Source organism: Leucoraja erinacea, chromosome 31 (genome assembly GCF_028641065.1).
Source record: "Leucoraja erinacea ecotype New England chromosome 31, Leri_hhj_1, whole genome shotgun sequence".
NCBI lineage: Eukaryota > Metazoa > Chordata > Chondrichthyes > Rajiformes > Rajidae > Leucoraja > Leucoraja erinaceus.
This window is the reverse complement of record NC_073407.1, coordinates 16,269,188-16,290,722: the sequence shown is the minus strand read 5'-3', so window position 1 is coordinate 16,290,722 and position 21,535 is coordinate 16,269,188. Positions and strand designations below refer to the sequence as shown.

The 21,535-nt window shown below is 48.8% G+C and overlaps 1 protein-coding gene across 5 annotated transcripts in view; it reads left to right on the top strand.

Moving 5' to 3' along the window:
• The window catches only part of LOC129711990 (adenylate kinase isoenzyme 1-like), a 91,904-nt gene extending 70,585 nt beyond the window's left edge, over positions 1–21,319 (top strand). For 4 of the 5 annotated variants that reach the window (XM_055660094.1, XM_055660095.1, XM_055660093.1 and 1 more), the window contains 5 exons: positions 5,574–5,609; positions 9,630–9,793; positions 13,305–13,421; positions 18,024–18,215; positions 18,909–21,319. In XM_055660094.1, coding sequence (XP_055516069.1) covers positions 5,574–5,609; positions 9,630–9,793; positions 13,305–13,421; positions 18,024–18,215; positions 18,909–18,977 — 578 coding nt within the window. In that variant the 3' untranslated portion in view covers positions 18,978–21,319. Of the gene's footprint in view, positions 1–4,857; positions 5,147–5,573; positions 5,610–9,629; positions 9,794–13,304; positions 13,422–18,023; positions 18,216–18,908 lie in introns of those variants that run through there. The other variant, XM_055660096.1, reaches the window with a different exon arrangement.
• The last annotated feature ends 216 nt before the right edge of the window (positions 21,320–21,535 follow it).

Sequence of the window (21,535 nt, the reverse complement as noted above, 5' to 3'; positions counted from 1 at the left end):
TCACTGTACCTCGGTTCAAGTGACAATAATAAACTAATCCAGATGGGGCAGTGGTTGGGGATTCGATGAAACCTCCAGAAACACACACACAGCATAAGGGAGCCCAATCATTCACACACACAGGTGTGTACACACGACCATAATAGTTTGCAAATTCAACGATCCCAGGCCTGACCGAGGCCCATGCAACATTGAGTCTGATTATCATCCAACCAAAGACAGCTATAAATAGCTGGAGTAATTCAGCGGGCAGGCAGCATCTCTGGAGACAAGGAATGGGTGACATTTCGGGTCGAGACCTTTCTTCAGACTCATTAAGGGAAAGGGGAATGAGGGGAATAGATGATGATGTGGAGAGATAAAGAACAATGAATGAAAGATATGCAAAAAAAGTAGCGATGATAAAGGAAACAGGGCATTGATGGCTGTTTGTTGGGTGATAACGAGAAGCTGGTGCGACTTGGGGGGGGAGGGGGATGGAGGGGGATGGAGAGAGAGGGAATGCCGGGTTACTTGAAGTTAGAGAAATCCATATCCATGTCCCTGGATAGCCCACGGAGAGGTCCCGCAAATCACACTGTGGTGGGGGGGAGGGGGGGGGGGGAGGTGAAGCTGAGATGATTAAAGTTAAAATAACTTCACCTGATGGAGTTGTTGTTGGTAACGTGATGCCATCATTGTGTGATCACTATGGGTACTCTGTATGCTCTGCACTATAAAGTTACACACAACCCATTATCAGACGCCGTCCGTCCGTCCGTGAGGTTGCTGTTTATAATTTGACTGCAAAGTATCAGAAAAGGATTTGAAACCACAGATTAGCTGCAGCTCCAGTGTTTACCATGGGAGTGTCTCAGGCTGTGAGTCATGGTCTGGACTCCCTTCAAAGCCACTGTAGGTGCTTGTTACTTGTAAATCAATGGCCAGATAGACTCCGTGCACTGGACTTGCAGAGGCATCCGCAGAGAGGCGTCAGTGTGGAATTCCCCACCACCTCCCACGCCCCGATAACATTCCCCCCCCCCCAAGGTGCTGGCTCTGCTTTACATGCAGTTACACGGACACGGACTGCACTGGGCGTGGCCCCATTATTGGAGACAGTAAAGGGCCTGTCCCACCTGGGTGTTATTTGCGTGTCATTTACGCTACATCGTTTACGTGTCACGCATGCGTCGTGATGCACATGTGACGCGCACATAGCGTGCATTACGCTGCACGGCGCATGGTGAGACGTGGTGTAGGCAGTCGCGCGCGGCGCCCAAGGATTTTGGGATTCACAAAATCTCCGCGCACCACCTGCATGGCGTGCAAATGACGCCCGTGGGACAGGCCCTTAAGGGCCAGATCTTTACCCAGGGTCACAGTCACTCTGCTGCACGCTACATGGGTGGTGGGGGTTAGTTCAGTCCCAATACTATCTACTGAGACCACTCTTGGAATACTGTGTGCAGTTCATAAGTCATAGGAACAGAATTAGGCGATTCGGCCCACCGAGTCTACTCCCCCATTCAATCATGGCTGGGTCTACCTTTCCCTCCCAACCCCATTCTCCTGCCTTCTCCCCAAAACCCTTGACATCCTTACTAATCAAGAATCTGTCAATCTCTGCCTTAAAAATGCCCAGTGACTTGGCCTCTACAGCCTTCTGTGGCAATAAATTCCACAGATTCACCCCCCTCTGACTAAATAAATTGCTCATCTCCTTTTTAAAGGTCCTGTTTGCCCAGCTATAGGAAGGATGTCCTTACCTTGGAATGGGTGCAGTAGAGATCCACCAGGATGTTACCTGGGCTTGAGGGCTTGAGATATAGGGAGAGGTTGGATAGGCTAGGACTTTTTCCTTTGGAGTGTAGGAGGTTGAGGGGTGACCTTATTGAGGTATACAAAATTATGAGGGGCATGGATAAAGTGAATGTGCACTGTCTATTTCCCAGGGTAGAGGAATCTAAAACCAAAGAGCATTGGCTTAAGGTGACAGGGAGAGATTTAAGAGGGACCTCGGGGGCAACTATTTTCACTCGGAGGGTAGTCCGTATCTGTGTGTCAAATGAAGCTACAGAAGCGGATCCAATTATAACTTTTAAAAGGCACTTGGACAGACACATGGATATGAGGAGTTTGTAGGGATATGGACCATGTGGGCACTGTGGACTGACCCAGAATGCCAACTTGTTTAGCAAAGGACAAGGTGGGCTGAAGGGTCTGTCTCTGTGCTGCACACCTCTCTGACCGTGATACTGAAGGTCGAAGGTCAAAGGTCAGTGTTAGCTTCTAGAATCAGCCAGCATGGAACCAGGACGACGGCCCACCTCACTGGTCCTCCACTTATCCCATTTCAGTCATAGAGTCACACAGTGTGGAAACAGGCCCCTCGACCCAGCTTGCCCACAATGACCAACATGCCCCATCTACACTAGCCCTACTTGCCTGTGTTTACCCCATGTCCCTCTAAATCTGTCCCATCCATGTACCTGTCTAAGTGTTTCTTAAATGTTGCAACAGTCCCAGCATCAAATACCTCCTCGGGCAGCTCGTTCCGTACACCCACCACCCTTTGTGTGGAAAAGGCTGTGAAGGCAAAGTCAGTGGATATATTTAAGGCAGAGACAGATAGATTCCTTATTAGTGTTTAGATGCTGGAGAATCGAAGGTTACACAAAAAAGCTGGAGAAACTCAGCGGTTGCAGCAGCATCTATGGGGCGAAGGAAATAGGCAACGTTTCAGGCCAAAACACTTCTTCAGACAGAAAGTCTGAAGAAGGGTTTCGGCCCGAAACGTTGCCTATTTCCTTCGCTCCATAGATGCTGCTGCACCCGCTGAGTTTCTCCAGATTCCTTATTAGTATGGGTGTCAGAGGTTATGGGGAGAAGGCAGGAGAATGGAGTTTGGAGATAGATCAGCCATGATGGAATGGCGGCGTAGGCTTGATGGGCCGAATGGCCTAATTCTGTTCCTATCATCTTATGAACCAGCCTGATATCGGGCATGTTGTAAAAGCTACAGCATTGCATAGACCCTTCCCCACAGACCGTGTCAACCGCCATGCGCCCACACACACTAAAGGGCCTATCCCACTTGGGCGTCGTTTGCACGTCATGCACGTGGCGCGCGATTTTGTGAATCTCAAAATCCTGGGGTGCCGCGCAAGACCGCGCGTCACTGCCTATGCCACCAGGCCTCGCCATGCGCACGTAATGCATGCCAATGCATGCCCTGCCGTTGCACATCAGACAGGCCCCCTCACTGTCCATCTTCAAATCCAGTGTTAAAACGCATTTGTACTCCCTGTTTTGACCATGCCTGAGGCTTTGCTTCTGTTTGTGGTGTTTTAATGTTTATTTATTTTACATGTCTTTTCCTACTATTTCATTTGATTGTTATTTTTGGTGTGTATTAACTTTTTTGTCAATGATTAGTGATGTACAGCACTTTGTTGCAGCTATGTTTGTTTTTAAAGTGCTCTATAAATAAAATTATTATTATTATTATTATCATGCGTTGTGACGCGTACATGATGTTGCGTAAATGATGCGCAAATTACACCCAAGTGGGACAGGGCCCTTAACCCATCGGTGCTGTTCCCACAGTCCAGAGTGTTTAATTGTCATATGTTCCAGCAACAGAACAATAAAATTCTTACTTGCTGCAGCTTAACAGGCCCATAAACATATAATAGCAGACAGATAAACATATAATATCAATAATATAAAATATTAATTACATGGGGTAATCATGATAGTGCAAAAATCAAGTCCACAGTACAACCAAGTCCACAGTCCACAGAAGGTCAGAGTGACTGAGGTTAGTGTAGGAAGGAACTGCAGATGCTGGTTTTAATCGAAGATAGACACAAAATGCTGGGGTAACTCAGCGGGACAGGCAGCATCTCTGGAGAGAAGGAATAGGTGACGTTTCGGATCAATGCCCTTATTCAGACTGAAGAAGGGTCTTGACCCGAAACACCACCCATTCCTTCTCTCCAGGGATGCTGCCTGCCCCGCTGAGTTACCCCAGCATCTTGTGTCTTCTCTGTGCTGAGGTTAGTGTTGTGTAGTGTTCCACAGCCTGATAGTTCCTGGGGAAGAAGCAACCATTAATCCCAACAATTCTCCGCAGATTCTACCCCTCACCTACGCACTTGTGGCAATTTCGAGGCAAATTAACCTTTGGGATGTGGGAGGGAACCGGAGCACCCGGTGGAAGGGCACTCGCAGTCACAGGGAGAACGCACTAACTCCACACAGACAGCACGGGAGGTCAGGATCAGACTCGGGTGGTTAGAGCCGCGGGAGACAGTGGCTGTACAAGTCGTACCATGCTGGCCCTGCCGTGACCAAGGAAAGTCGTCATCTCCCTCAAGGTTCCCCAGCCCTCTCTCAGGGAGTCGTCTGCCCAGCTTCTTCCTCCACCTCCACGTCTGAAGCATGGTCGCGACCCGAAATGTCACCCGTTCCTTCTCTCCAGAGATGCTGCTGCTCGTCACGCTGATTTACTACAGTTTTTTGTGTCTACCTGAAAGAGAAGCTTTTTGTTTAAACCATGTCACCTTAATCACAAGAGGTAAATAGCTTTCCACCTCTGGTTAATGTGTTATCAGGTTAGCCAGTGCTGCTAAAGTTATTGATCTACGGAAACAATGGGACTGAATGCCAGAAGATTTTAATAGTTAACCAAGTTGACTTCCTACAGACTGTGGGGCTGGCTCCTATACTGCCTGATTAAACATTCCCTTACTTTCCCTTTTCCATTGTATTGCCCTCTACTCAGTGAAAGATCATAATGGACTGACCGATGATCCACCCCCCCCCCCCCCCCCCCCCCTCTCTTCTCTCACTAGCAAGACTTCTGCTGCTGATTAGTTCAGGCTGGCGGTGAGCGAGCGAGCGAGGGAGCTGCCAATTCGGGGAATGGAATTCCAACACTTTGTGGTTCAGCCTCAACTTCCGGCCCAGGGCTGAGACTAGCAACCGTAGCCATGGCAACGGCCGATTCAACAGTGGCTGCTCACAGGCAGAGCAGCCTCACTGATTAAAGGGAAGGGATATGTGCACGCCAGCTCTCCTCCCTCAGTAGGTCCAACGCAAAGTATGGGTGTCAACTGCTCCTCCAGCTCCTCCACCAAGGTGCAGAACATAGCTGCCACGGGTAAGGAGGAAGAGAGGCTGGGACATCCCGGATAGATGGACCGAATTACAGGGGAGGGGGGGAGGTTGCCACGCCATCTGCCCCCAGCTCTCCCAGCCTGGATCTGAAGCGAACCACAGAGGGAGTTCACACGAGACTCCTGGAGACTTTATAACCTCCTTGGGCGTAAGCGAGGCATAGAAGCTCCACGTCAAGAGGCCAATCGGATCGTTATCCCGACTGTAAGACCAGTGGGCGATCCGGGCAGAATGTCAGAGATTTCAGCATGATCCCAGGCGGGACCAGGAATTTTCAAGGAACGGTTGGGTTGGGAACTGCGGTTTCTCTTTGGAGGAGGAGTGGACTGGGATGTGGGCTGGTGTTTCAGGCCCCCGCGAGTTTGGAAGGGAGAGTTTGACGGTCTCTCTCTCTCTGTTTAACCCCACAGATAAACTGAAGGGATCCAAGATTATCTTTGTGGTCGGTAAGTGAACGGTTATTTATCTGTTGGTAAACCATTAGTAACTTCACTTGTTGCAAAGACAATTTCCTCGGAGTTATGTCACTGGGAACCCTTTCCCAGTATGGGAGTGTTGAAGATTAGAGGGCGTAGCTCTAAGATGAGAGGGGGAAATATGTAAAGTGGCAAACTTTTGTCCAAGGTGGTGGGTGTTTGGCACATGCTGTGAGAGGTGGTGGAGGCAGATACGTTAGTGGTGTTTAAGAGGCTTTTAGATAGCCTCCTGGATATGGAGGGAATGGAGGGATATGAATCATGTGAATGTATAGGTGATTAGTCTAACTTGGCATCATGTTTGGCACAAACATATGGGCCGAAGGGCCTGTGCTCTCCTGCTCAATGTTCTAAGTGATGCCTGGCCTACCAAAATGGTGGATCTCAGCTGCCCTCCAAAGTGACTTGGCTTGGCTTGGCTTGGCTTGCCCCAGGGGCAATGGGCAGTAGATGGCAGTCTGACCAGTGGTGTTCATGTCCTGTGAAGACGGCAGTCAAATCAAAGCAGTGGTGAGATGCCCTGGCAGGTCACATGATCCTCGGGGTGTGGGGGGGGGGAACTGTACCTACGCAGAGCAAGCGCTGTAATATTGGCCACTGTTCACCCCCTTCTTCAGACCCAAAACTCCATCTTCCCAGAACAGAAAGGTCAGCATGGGGATGGGAAGGGCAGTTAAAACGGTTTATAATTAGGAGATCCAGTAGACCTTGATGGACCGAGTGCAGGTGTTCAGCGAAACTGTCACCGAGTCTATGCTTGGTCTCGCCGATGTACAGGAGCCCACATTGGGAACAACAGGTGTAGTAGATGAGGTTAGAGGAGGTGCATGTAGACCTCTGTCTCACCTGGAAGGACTGTCGGGGTCTCCAGATAGAGTCGAGGGAGGCGGGTACAAGGACAGGTGTTACATCCGCTACGTTTGCTGGGAAAAGTACCTGGGGAGGGGGTAGTTTGGGAAGTGATGAGTGAACCAAGGAATTGCAGAGGGAGCGGTCTCTGCAGAAGGTGGACACGGGTGGAGATGGGAAAATGTGATTAGTGGTGGCATCACGATGGAGGTGACGAAATATGTTGGATGTGGAAAAGTGAGGACCAGGGGAACCCTGTCCTTACTAGGCCTACGTGATCTCCCAGCCCATTTGAACTCCCCTTCTCATTCCCATTCCCTTCCCATTGACCTTTCTGTCCTGGGCTTCCTCCACTGTCAGAGTGGGGCCACACGCATATGTTGCTTGGGTAGTGTACAACCCAGCAGTATGAATATTGAATTCTCTCATTTTAGGTGGGTTCTACAACCCTCCCCCCCCCCCACCCCCCCCCCCCCCCCCCCCCCTTCCTCCCCCCCACTAACGGTCAATTAACCAGTTCCACAGTTCATATCGATGTATCCCTTGTGGGCAAATGGGACTAGCTTTGCTGGAGCATCTTAGTCTGCATGAATGGGTTGGGCCGAAGGGCCTGTTTCCCTGCTGTATGCCTCTATGGCTCTTTCCTATCTGTTACATTGTGAGCATTCCCACTTGGTGTTCCTTCCTTCACCATGAGTTCCCAGTGACCGGGAGACCCTCCCTCAGCTTGGCCCTCAGAGACTGTGGCTGAAGCTGCCTCTTCAGACTCCTTTTGTTGCTCTGTTGGCTTCAGCTGCTTGACGTCAGAATGCATCTCTGCATCTTCCAGACTGCCACATGTTTGACATTGGACATTGCATCCCTCTTCCCCTTCCCTCTCCTCCTTCCTCCACGGACTGTCTAATGCCACATCGGACCCACTTCCTTGAGGAACCCCCTGATCCATCTCCCATTCTCAGGATCCAGGTGTTGCTGGAGAGGCCAGAACTTATTACCCACTCCTTGTTGCCACCCCCTACGTACAGCGAGACTGCAGGGGAGAGGCTCCCTGTGGCCCTTCAGGCTACCGTGCTCCTACGTTGCTGCGAATTCCAGCGGGAATTGAAAAAAGCATCATCGTTATTCCGAGTTTAGAACGAGCCACCAGAGGAGATAGTTGGTGATAGTTCTACAAGAGATGGTAAAATATCTTTGCCCAGGGACATGGATGGAGGGGTATGAACCATGCGTGGGCGAATGGAACTAGCTTAGATCGTTGCGTCTTGGGCGGCATGGTTGATTTGGACTGAAGGGTTGGTTAGTTTATTGTCACTTCTACCGAGTTGCAGTGAAAAGTGACTCTCACTCTATGTCAGGAGGGTGTGTGGGGGTGACCTACTCCTGCATCTGTGGCCCTTGTCCTTTTAAATGCTGGAGATCAGTGTTCATCGACTAATCGGTGTTGTTAAGCTGGAGAGGGTGCAGAGAAGATTCACGAGGATGTTGCCAGGACTCGAGGGCCTGAGCTGTAGGGAAAAAGGTTGGGCAGGCTAGGACTCTATTCCTTGAGGCGCAGGAGGATGAGGGGAGATCAGATGGAGATGTACAAGGTCATTACAGGGATAGGGTAAATGCTCAGAGTCTTTTACCCATAGAGATAGTATCAAGAACCAGAGGGCATAGATTTAAGGTAAGGGAGGGAGGGGTGGGTTTGGGGACAGGGGGTGGAAAGATTATATAAGAACCCGAGAGGCAATGTTTGTACATAAAGGGTGCCCAGAGAGGTAGGTGAGGCAGGTATTATCACAACATTTAAGAACCAGGCACATGGATACTCAGGTCGAGGGGAGTTCCCCCCGTCACGGGTTCCATGTAATCCCATGCCACCTGCTCCATGGTCGGATTGAAACATAGAAACATAGAAAATAGGTGCAGGAGGAGGCCATTCGGCCCTTTGAGCCAGCACCGCCATTCATTGTGATCATGGCTGATCGTCCCCTATCAATAACCCATAGAAGCATAGAAAATAACCCAGAGAAACATAGAAGTCGATAGTTGGCGACTAAACCATCTCCTCCCCCCCCCAACTGGTTTGCCAGTTGAGGAGGGGGCTGTGGACCCCCAGCAGGACCAAAAACAAGACCTGTCAAAGGGCGGATGAGCTTCCAGCGAGCTAACGGCCATCCACACTTCAGTAGAGGTTGCGATCACTGTTGTACATAGCATTGTAAGGAATGATGATAAAGCACGCACACACCAACATCCTATACTTCCAGCGGCGGAAGTCCGCAGGAACTGGACGACAGAGATGTGTGGTGCGCACCGTTCCCGTTGGAAACCAGCACCACTGCGTTGCTAATGTTTTCAGCGATGGTGAATGAATGAATGATTGAATGAATGAATGAATGAATGAATGATTGAATGAATGAATGAATGATGACATGGTTTAGAATAAGTTTAGAGTGACATGGGCCAAACACAGGCAGGTGGGACTGGTGTAGATGGGGCATGTTGGTTGGGGTGTTGCTGTTTCCATGCTGCATGTCTTTAACAACCACTCTATGACTCTAATAATGATTGTGGCCACTGGGGGTCTATCTTGGTCAGAACGGATCGTCTTGGACCTCACTGGCCACAATCATGATTAATGGGGATTGCCATCTTTCAGGGGGAATTGCCAGAGTGTGCAGCTGTCTGTGTGTGTGTGTGTGGTACAGCAGGAGCTCACAGCCACTGTGTGAGTACAGGCAACCAGTGGTACTGGAAACACGGAGCACTAATGGATGTGTAGGAATGAACTGCGGATGCTGGTTTAAACCGAAGACAGACACAAAAAGCTGGAGTAGCTCAGTGGGACAGGCTGCTTCTCCGGAGAGAAGGAATGGGTGTAGTGAAGGAACTGCAGATGCTAGTTTAAACCGAAGATAGATGTCTGAAGAAGGGCCTCGACCCGAAACGTCGCCCATCCCTTCTCTCCAGAGATGCTGCCTGTCCCGCTGAGTTACTCCAGCATTTTGTGTCTACCTTCGCACTGAAAGATGTGTTTGTTATCATCTCCAGATGTATCCGTAACCATAACACGGGCGTTGGTTTGAGGCTATCAGCCAGGGCTGTTCCGGTGTTGTCTTGGTAATGTGGTGTCTGGTTTCACCCTGTCAACAGGAGGCCCAGGCTCCGGGAAAGGCACTCAGTGTGAGCAGGTCGTGGAGAAATATGGCTACACCCACCTGTCCACAGGAGACCTGCTGAGGGCAGAGGTCAACTCGGGCTCAGACAAGGGAAAGAGTGTCCATGCCATCATGGAGAAGGGCGAGCTGGTACCTCTGGTAAGTTCAACCACACTTGCTTGAAGATGCCACCTCGTGTTTGCTTAGTTTTACAGGTACAGCATTGGAAACTGACCCAAAGTGCCGGAGTAAATGAGAGGGTCTGGCAGCATCTTTGGAGAACATGGATAGGCAACGTTACGGGTCGGGACCCTTCTTCACAATGAGTGGAAGAGGTGATCACGCCATTCATTGGCCAGCGTTTATCCATTTTGGTGGCAAAAACGGGGAAAGCAGACTATTATCTAAATGGTGGCCGATTGGAAACTGACCCAAAGTGCCGGAGTAAATGAGGTATGTTAGGCAAAAGGATTTGAGTATGGGGAGGTTCAGCATCTTTGAGACCACACCTGGAGTATTGCGTATTTTGGTCTCCAAATCTGAGGAAGGACATTAGGCCATAGAGGGAGTGCAGACGTTACGGGACTGATTCGGGATGTCAGGACCCTTCTTCTCTAGAATTTAGGAGACAAGGGGATGAATTTACAAAATTCTTAAGGGGTTGGACAGGCTAAGAGGTGTTCCATTCAGGGAAGTCCAGGACAAGGGGTCACAGCTAGCGGGGATCCTTTAAAACCGAGATAGCCCAGTGGTCAATCTCTACAACACTAGTTGGGCCAGTTCAATTTACAGGGAAGATGTGGCCCTTAAGGGGATCAGGGGGTATGGAGAGAAGGCAGGTACGGGATACTGAGTTGGATGATCAGCCATGATCATATTGAATGGCGGTGCAGGCTCGAAGGGCAAATGGCCTACTCCTGCACCTAATGTCTATGTTTCTATGTCTATCACCCATAGCCCAGTTCAATCCTACACACTAGGGGAATTTACAGAAGCCAATTAACCTACAAAGCTGCACGTCTTTGGAATGTAGAATGAAACCGAAGCATCCGGAGAAAACCCATGTAGGTCACGGGGAGAACGTACAAACTCCCTACAGACAGCACCCGTTGTCAGGATCGAACCCGGGTCCCTAGTGCTGTGAGGCGGCTGCTTTACCACTGTGTCTCTGTGCCTGCCTTCCTAACACTTAGTTTACCACCAACTCAGAAACTAGATGAGGGAGAGACGCAGGGGTTGAGTATATGCGCTGGATTTCCATCACTTCACCAATATAAAAGCTCTCCACTTCAACCGTGTTTGTGGACATACACGTATCAGACTCATCACTATGTGCGTGTTTAGTATCTAGTCTTGAAACGGGCCCTTCAGCCCACAAACCCCACACTGACTACCAATTCTAAGTTAGTTCTTTGTTATCACACATGCACATCCACTCCCTATTCCCTTTTTCACACAGAGAGTTGTGAATTTGTGGAATTCTCAGCCTAAGGAGGCATTGGAGGCCGATCCACTGGATGCGTTCAAAAGGGAGGTAGATCGAGCTCTTAAGGCTAGCGGAATCAAGAGATATGTGGAGAAGGCAGTAACGGGGTACTGATTGTAGATGATCAGCCATGATCACATTGATTGGCGGTGCGGGCTCGAAGGGTCGAAAGGCCTACTCCTGCACCTATTGTCTATGTATCTATGTATTCCCCACTAGGGGCAATTTACACAGGCCAGTTAACCTGCACATTTGCACGCCTTTGGGACGTGAGAAGAAACCGAGATACCAGGCAGTCACAGGGAGAACATTCAAACTCCACACCGACAGCACTCGAGGTCAGGATCGAACCTGGTTGTCTGGCGCTGTGAGGCAACAGCACTACCAGCTGCACCACTGTGCCGCCCCTGGTGAAAGCCGCGATCTGTCACGACGCAGGGAATAATATACATTTGTGGTCGGAGCACTTTCCCAGGAAATTCCTGATGATATGAACGGTCTGTGTCATTGCAGGAGACGGGTTCACTTTGTTCAGTCTCACCCAGGACTTCTTATCGATTTTGTGCCCATTAAGCCGAGGTTTCAAAGGTCATTTCTTTCCCAAAGCCCATTAGTGCCTCTTGCTGAGAGCAGTTTGCCTTTGCTCTGGTCTATTTTTGTCTAATTCTGGCCCTTTGAATCTCACGGCAAAGGAGATCATTTAGAATCTCATATCCAAGACAGCTCTTTTAAGCCTCTGTGCAATTTGTCCACTTATCCTTATCTTTCTCCCCATCCTGCTGCAAATTACTTTTCTTCAAGTGTAGAAGCAACTCTCTCTTGTACATTCTGAGTGAAGCTATCCCCAATACACTGCATCAGTAATATTCTCCTTTCATTTCCCTGAATTATTTTGGTGATTATATGGTAGACACTACCTGGTCCATCACAGGCACTGACCCTCCCCCCACCATCGGAAGGAACTACAGGAGGCGCTGCCAATATCATCAAAGACCCACCCCACTCTGGCCACGCTCCTGTCTTGCTGCTACCATTGGGAAGGAGGTGCAGCAGCCTGAAAATTGACCACCGGGTTCAAGAACAGATTCTTCCTGGCAACACAACGCTAACCTCAATAATTATGATCTTCCAAGAAACATGTTCCTGATGTTGGGGGGAGTCCAGAACCAGGAGCAACAGTTTAAGAATAAGGGGTAGGCCATTTAGAACGGAGATGAGGAAAAAACTTTTTCACCCAGAGAGCTGTGAATCTGTGGAATTCTCTGCCTCAGAAGGCAGTGGAGGCCAATTCTCTGGATGCTTTCAAGAGAGAGTTAGATAGAGCTCTTAAAGATAGCGGAGTAAAGGGATATTGGGGAGAAGGCAGGAACAGGGGTACTGATTGTGGATGATCAGCCATGATCACAGTGAATGGTGGTGCTGGTTCAAAGGGCCGAATGGCCTACTCCTGCACCTATTGTCTATTGTGTCTTTGGTTCCCACTACACACTTTGGTTTTAGCCTTTGTGGTCATCTCGCAATTAATTAATTGTATTATTGATTACTATATATGTATCTGTATTATTGCATTGTCAGGCCTGTTAAGATGCAGCAAGTAAGAATGTCTTTGTTCCATTGCCCATACATACAACAATTAAACACTCGTGACTCCGTCCACAAACTGTCTGCACAGAATTGTAACCATACTCTCGCTGTAGGCATGTCGAGTCTCTCTGCAAACCTGTGACTAGCATCCGCCTAATGGCAGGGTCATGCTGTGTCCATCTTGGACAGTCATCTCCCAGAAGAATTACAAAGGCAGTCACAGGGCCAATACTGCCTTCAGTTCTCGAGAGGATCACAAAAGGCCCTGTTGTGTGAACTCAAAAGATCAACTTTCAGATTGAAATTCACCCTCAGTTGCAAGCGCTAGACACATGAGACAAGCCCGAGTTTTCATTGTTCCTTTCGCTTCATTGACTTCAGTAGAACTAAATTCTAGTTCATCATCATAATGCACGTTCAGCCACAGAATACCCTTTGCTGCATTAATGTGGAGCCACGCGTATTATTCTGCCCCTAACATGAGTCCTACATGATGATGTTGTTGGTGATTGCTGCAATGGCTCTTAGACCGATGCTCTCCTCCTCCCCCCCACGCTTCACGCTGACCGCTGACCGCTTGCCCTCTGCTCCTTCCCGCAGGATACCGTGCTGGAGATGCTGAGGGACGCCATGATTGCCAAAGCTGACGTCTCGAAGGGCTTCCTGATTGACGGCTACCCGCGGGAAGTCAAGCAGGGAGAGGAGTTTGAGAAGAAGGTAGAGAGAGGGTTTGCGACGGAGGGGGAAATGGGGGAGGCCGAGGCCGGGAGGAATTATAGGCGGGCGGGTTTCTTTCCTTGAAACCGAACAGTCCCGCGCCTCTTTCTCAAAGGGGAGGAGGTGAGATCTCCCAGTGTCTAGGCCGATGTTTTACCCCTTCACTAATGGGTTCACTGGCCCTGCTGCTGAAGACGAGCTTGTTCCCTCTCTTCGATAAGGGAAGACTGCTGGAGGAACTCAGCAGGTCCGGCAGCATCTGTGGGAGGGACAACGTCTCGGGTCAAACTCCCTCTAATACCTTCCCTTCTGAAACTGCGCAAGCCTCTCTATCAGGCAACTTACCCCAACTAGAGAGCAGTCCTGAACTTCTTTCTACCCCATTGATAACCCTTGGACTATCCTTGGGTACACAAAAATGCTGGAGAAACTCAGCGGGTGCAGCAGCATCTATGGAGCGAAGGAAATAGGCAACGTTTCGGGATGCTGCTGCACCCGCTGAGTTTCTCCAGCATTTTTGTGTACCTTCGATTTTCCAGCATCTGCAGTTCCTTCTTAAACACTTGGACTATCCTTGATTGGACTTTGCTGTCTTCACCTTGCACTAAATGCTATTCCCTTATCATGGATCTATCTACACACTGTAAAGGGCTCGATTGTAAGCATGTATTGTCTTTCCGCTGACTGGATAGCACGCCACAAACGCTTTTCACTGTACCTCGGTACACGTGACAATAAACCAGAACTAAACTAAACTAATGTCTGGATGGTCTCAGCGGAAATGAAATTGAGGGGGGGTGGGCAATTAGGAGGCTGGATCTTTTATAAACAATGTCTGTCTCATCTCGCCCAAAGTCCAAAAGTGGATATAGTGCCGGACATGTAGTAGCCGTGAGGTTGCCCACACAAACTGACACCCTTGATGACTGGGCAGATTTAATCAATGGACAAAGCATTACCATGGATGCTAAACCAGTTGCTCCCCACCACCCCCCCCCCCCCAAGGCAACTTTACTGGGCAGTGTACACAGACTGGCGGAAACACCGAGGTCATAATGCCCCTGTCCCACTTAGGAAACCTGAACGGAAACCTCTGGAGACTTTGTGCCCCACCCAAGGTTTCCGTGCGGTTCCAGGAGGTTCCCGGTGGTTTTTGTCAGTCTCCCTACCTGCTTCCACTGCCTGCAACCTCCGGCAACCACCTGCAACCTCTGGGAACCGCACGGAAACCTTGGGCGGGGCGCAAAGTCTCCAGAGGTTTCCGTTCAGGTTTCTTAAGTGGGACAGGGGCATAAGGAATAGGAGTAAAATTAGGCCATTCAGCCCATCAAGTCTACTCCGCCATTCAATCATCTCTTCCTCCTAACCCCATTCTCCTGCCATCTCCCCATAACCTCTGACACCTGTACCAATCAAGAATCTATCTATCTATGCCTTAAAAATATCCGCGGACTTGGCCTCCACAGCCTTCTGTGGCAAAGAATCCCACAGTTAATCATTCTCTCCTGCCTTGGGTTATTCAGTGCACATAAAATTCCAACAGGTTAAAACCACCCCCCGCTGAGTGCAGCGGAAATGTTTACATTGCTGTGGAATGATGTCTTTATCAGGAGTTTGTATTTTTGGGTGAATGAGTATTCTGTTTACACCTGAAGTTACAGACGGGCATGTGGGACTGGCTGGTGGGCTGGACTCTGTGAAGACCACGGCCTTCACTCGATCACTGGGCAGGCTCCATATATTCCACCCGTGCCTGCCCAAGGTATACTGTGGCTCGGATTGAAGTCCCGACCTGAAACGTCCCCTGTCCAGTCCCTTCACCGGTGCTGCCAGTCCCTCCACCAATGACCCGCTGAGTTCTTCCAGCACAAATCGTCCCAGTCTGTTTGTGTAGGGAAGAAGTGTAGATGCTGGTCTAAACCGAAGATAGACACAAAAAGCTGGACTAACTCAGTGAGACAGGCAGCATCTCTGGAGAGAAGGAATGGGCCAGAGTGAGTCCCACCGCAAATTGGAGGAGCAGCACCTCATATTTCGCTTGGGCAGTTTACACCCCAGCGGTATGAACATTGACTTCTCCCATTTCAGGTAGTCCTTGCTTTCTCCCTCCTTCCCCTCCCCTTCCCTTCCCAGCTCTCCCACAGCCCACTGTCTCCACCTCTTCCTTTCTTCTTCCTGCCCCCCCCCCCCCCCCCCCCCCCCCCCACCCCACATCATTGTGAATCATTCTGAAAACGAACCTGGTCTCGACCCGGTCTGAAGAAGAAAACGTCGCCCGTCTCACCCAGAGCTGAGTTTTCTCCAGCATTTTTGTCTACCAAAAGACACAAAGTTCTGGAGTAACTCAGCGAGTTAGGCAGCATCTCTAGAGAACATGGATGGGAACATTGAACTCTCCAATTTTAAGTAACACCTTGACTCCCCTCCTCCCATCTCTTTCCTGTCCCCTCCCTCCCCTCCCCCCCCCCCCCCCCCCCCCCTGGTGCCCATCCATTTTTTCCACTATTTCACCCCTCGTCCACCCCACCCATCCCTGTACTCTTGCACCCACGTCTCTCTCTCTGGCTCTAAACCACTCATCTTCTCTCCATATCTGACGGTTTTTAGTCACCTTTTACCTCAGACCTTTGACCCATACTCCATCCATCCCGTTACCTCACGCCAATGTCACTTGCTCCTCTCCCTCACCTGTATCCACCCATCACTCGCCTGGCCTTGTCCCACCCCCACCTCCGTTTTCCAGCTTTCTCCCTCCACTCCCCGACACTACAAACAATCTGAATTAGGACCCTGATGTAAAACATCGCCTATCCAATTCCTCCGCAGATGTTGCTTGACACACTGAGTTCCTCCAGCACTTTGGGGTTTTTTTTTGCTTTCAAAGGGGAATTGCCACAAGAAAACACAATTTGCAAATCCCTGGGCAAAGAGCAGGGAAATATAGTTGAGTTAAAGTAGTGTTTATTCAAAGCCAGTGAGAAGAAGGGCTTTTTGCTGTGCTGTAAACATTTTACATTTCCTCATTCCCTTCCTCTACTATTACCTCGCTGCAGTCCTCACAAAATATTCATCTATTATTGCCAGGTAACATCGTCCTTGGAACGAGAGTCCCTTGGTGTGGGTCAGTAAATGCACAGTTATGTGCGTTGTTCAACAACAAGTGACGTTGCATTGTGCCCCCGATGCATTCATTGAGGAGTATCCACTGAATTGAAATTAATCTCAATGGGTTTTTTGGCAAAAGATGAAAGGGAATTCTTTCCAATAATTGGCGTGTAAAAACAGCATAAGCGGCCGCATAATGGTGTGGTACCAAAAGTCACTAACGGCTCTTAAATCTAGCTGCAATCATTATTTCACCTGCGCTGTTAGAATGGGATATAATGTCCCTTAATAATAACAGGGTCAAGACCAGGCCTATTTATGGTTCAGATAGTGCTGACACAGTACGCACTTGATTACAAGTACCTTCCTGTATGTTTAACAAGCGTTTCTGCTTCACCGGATAATAAGCAGAATTCAATGTGCTTAAATAACTCGGCATTAACCAGGGAGGGGCAAGTACATCAGCCAGAGTTCCTGCTCCTCGTTGCCTCCATATCTCCCTCTGGTGGCAAAGAAATGCAGTGAAAATCAGATGAGGGTGACAGAGAGGAAAGACTGCAGGTGCTGTCATCTGGAGGAAAAATCAAAGCGCGAGATGATCTTGAACATAACGTAAAGTGTGGTGTGTCCAGCAGGTGGGACTGTATCTGTGGAGGGAAATGGACAGGTGATGAATCAGTTTGGGACCCTTCTTCAGACTGATGGAGTAGCGGAGAGAAAGATGGGAGAGAGGGGGTGGGGGGCGGGACAAAGCCTGGCAAGCGATATGTGGGTCCAGTTGACTGGGGTTTAATGGGCAGATGGGTGGATTAAGTGACAAAGAGGGGAGGGATGAGGAGAGAAGAGGAGGAGTGAAATGTGAAACTGGAGGAAAGGAATTGGGTAAAGGGGATGGGGAGAAACGGTTGGACAGGCTAGATGCAGGAAGATTGTTCCCGATGTTGGGGAAGTCCAGGACAAGGGGTCACAGTTTAAGGATAAGAGGTAAATTCTTTAGGACCGAGATGAGAAAAACATTTTTCACACAGAGAGTGGCGAATCTCTGGAACTCTCTGCCACATAAGTTAGTTGAGGCCAGTTCATTGGCTATATTTAAGATGGTTAGATGTGGCCCTTGTGGCTAAAGGGATCAGGGGGTATGGAGAGAAGGCAGGTACAGGATACTGAGTTGGATGATCAGCTATGATCATATTGAATGGCGGTGCAGGCTCGAAGGGCTGAATGGCCTACTCCTGCACCTATTTTCTATGTTTCTATGAAAGGAGGGGCATGAAATGGAATTATGGGATTCAGGAGTGGGAGATGAGTTTAGGAAGGAGGGTAAGGGAGCAGGGTGATTGGGGTGTGTAGGTGGCTGACAGAGGCATAGGATGGGGGTGTCAATTCGCCCCTCGAACAAGAGTTAGAACACACAACGGTGTGGAAGAATACGAATTTGGAGACATACTTTGACCAAGTGCTGCAGTTGATCAGTTGCCTGCTTCCCGCACTCTGTAGATTGCACCACCTACTCTGCTCTTGTACATTGACGCTGGGAAGGAGACGATGGTCCAACGGCTCCTGGAACGTGGCAAGACCAGCGGGCGCGCCGACGACAACGAGGAGACCATCACCAAGCGCCTGGAGACGTATTACAAAGCCACCGAGCCCGTCATCAACTTCTACCAACACAGAAAGATCGTCAGGAAGGTGAGGCAATGTTGCTCCCATTGCAGCCTGAGGACTGTTCACTGAAGGCAGCATTTCCCAGCTCCACCTAGTTATGACTTAGCAAACCGGGCAAACTGGTAGAGCCTCTGCCACACAGCTCCAGGGACCTCAGTTCCATGCTGACCTGGAACACTCTCTGTGTGCAGTTGGAACTTTCTTCCTACGATCATGTGTATTTCCTCCAGGTGCTCCATTTTCCCCTCGCGTGTGGGTTTACACATAGAACATAGGAGCATGCCCAACTGGGTCAATATGTACACACAGGCTGGTTGGTGCACAGGACAAGGTGTCAGGGGAGGCGGGTGAGGCAGGTACACTAACAGCATTTAAAAGACCCTAGGATAGGAAAGATTTAGCGGGATATGGATCAAACGCAGGCAAATGGAACTAGCTGAAATGTGGCACGGAAGAGTTAGGACAAAGGGCCTCTTTACATGTGTTTACAAGTGTCAATGAATGACCTTTTGAGATCGATGTTAAAGTGTGTCACGTATAAAGTCTACGGGAACTTCAGAAAGGTGCAGATATCCTCAAAGATAAGGGAGGGCGGCTGGGTAGGGTATTTTTCACTATCGTGGGATTTTGTTTACTGTAAATTGAGAGGGATAAATTGAGAGGGATTTCTCAATTTCCTGGGTCGCTGACAATTTTTCTTCCCCACCAACGCGATAGATAAACGCAGAGGGCACAGTGGACGAAGTCTTCGCTCAGGTTGCGGCTGCCCTCGACGCATTAAAGTGACGTGAAGACTAAAGTGTTTCAGCAATTGCCCTCCTCTCCCCTCGCTCCTTCCTAAAGCCTTGATTCCCCCTGTTTAAGATTCATGGACGGTAGAGAAAGAAAAAAAAAAGTGTTTTTGGTCAAATTGACAAGCCAAGACTTTTCACCCGAGATGTTGTTGGGCCCCATTTCTGCATTGTGTCCTGTCACTGTCAACAACTGAGGCCACTGGGTTAGCAATGAAACTGCATCAGCGACACTGGGCCGTGGAACACAATCTGTTGAACGCAGCGGGACTGAGCTGCACCCGATATCGCCATGGGCCCTCTCCGATCAGACCTCGCACCTCATTGCTCTGCACTCCAAGATCCTACACTGAGCCAGAAGAGAGATGAGTTCCGATATGTCACGGGTATTTTTTCAATGCTGAAAATGATCTGTCAAGAATTATTGACCACAGAAAATATTATCACCGCTGACCATCACGTGTCCTCGCCGACTGTCTGCCGTGGGATTGAGGTCACGTTGGGGGATTTTCTGTAATCAATAATATTTTTGGCACATTCGGACGCCGTGATTGTGAAGCCAGGTTTGCAGCTGCAAGTGAGTGCGAATTAGCGGAGAATATTAAACCCATCTCTTCTTCACCAGAACAGAAACATGTTGCACGAGATAGCTGTCTTACGAACCGTGGATCGATCTCCAGCTGCTAGTGTAGGCTTTTCTGTGCTAACCTCTTGTGGGTAAAGATTCAACCTCTTACATTTGTGATAAGTTTGTGACGTTAATGACGTGCGTGTGTCATGTACTCGCTGGCCAAAGGTAAAGGTCAGTGAACCGAATTTCAGAACCAGAGTACTCCACACAACAACCACATTAGACACATGGAGAGGAAGAATTACTGCCCCCAGTAGCCCTGAAATTAACCCAACAAAATGTACTCAAATGCCTAGAATAATTTTGATTGGAATATTTAACACAAATAATGTTCACCATTTGGGCACAGTGTGCCTTGTCACTTTTCTATTTCCGTTTATTTTTATTTCAGTGTATATTTCATCTAGAAGTCTTATCCTCTAATTTAAAGCGACACTTCCACTTGTCTCTGCTCTCCCTACAACCCCACCTTCTCCTGCAGATGCGAGAACTTTTCCCGTAACAAGCCGGTGGGTTTCCGCTGGTTAAAAATTGGTTTTATGCCCATGACACCCAGATAATCCAAAAGCCTGAGATTTGTGAAAATGTGAGGAGACTGTCCCAAAAGCCCAAGCCCAGCCAGACAATTCCAAGTTGACATAGGAACACAAGTTGGCCACTCAGCCCCTCCAACCTGTCCCACCATTCAGTAAGATCTCTCGTTGCCACCAACCTGCCTTGAGCTCCCATCCCTTTCCTGTCCTTTGTGACTTTTATGTCAAGTTTCGTTGAGAGCAAAGCACTTCCCAGTTAAAATACAAATCTTTTCAACTTTAACAACAGATAGCTCTGCCCACCTTCGGTGAAGACCGCACTTACAGTCAGTGTACCACAGCTGACGCCCCTATCTGTCTTCCCAAACCTGTACTCCTCAGAACCAATCCTGTCTGTTAAAGTCAAAGTTAATGCACATTTCAACAATGAATCAACAACGCCGACTATATATCAACAACTTGTATCAATAACCTGCTTGTGAAATTCTGGGGGTAGCTGTTATGACTTCCAGTGGCAGTATATCATGACCTGTGATAGTGTGTAGTCAGAATCAATTTCAGGAAACAGTACCCAACAGCCTTAATGACAGTCCCACAGAACGTTGCAGGCTGCATGATCTTTTATGCAGAAGAGCTAAATCTGTTGTGTCGCCTTCTCTCTGTGTTTACTCTTAAAGTGGCTGCATTTCTGTCCATTCCTTGTGCAGTGTTTTAAAGAACAAGCTGGTGAAGGAGTCTAGTGGGAGGGAAGGATTCTTAGGTTCTGATCAAAGTAAGATGCAGAATGTTCGTTTTCCAATGACGTGCTGTATGCTATTGATAAATGAACGCACTGCTCTTTTTTTAATACAAACTTTCTTTGATGTTTGCATTCAATTCCCAGCCAGTGTTCTTGTGACAATTGTTAAAGATTTCACACTAGCTCATCAAATGTGTTTGTCCGCTCACCAATATCACATGTGTATCCAAAGCAACAATGATTCATAAAAGTTATAGCCAAACTGTAGATACTTCATATATCGTAGCTGTCTCTGTCGACAACCAAATCAGCAATATTGTTTTTCTAATGCTGTTGCAAACCTAAACTTGTACCAGTATTTATTGGAGCCTCAACTGATGGGTGGATTGGAGGAGGTGACTGAATGTACATTTAATAAAACTGAACTGACCTCAGTGTTGTGTGGAATGAAATTTATCTGCAATGATTTCACAGACGGGTCTAACATTTGTTTAAATCTTGGCAAAGCTGCATCCTATCTGCAGCAATGTAATGCCCCTGTCCCACTTAGAAAACCTGAGCGCCCCACCCAAGGTTTCCATGAGGTTCCCGGAGGTTTTTGTCATTCTCCCTACCTGCTTCCACTACCTGCAACCTCCGGGAACCGCACG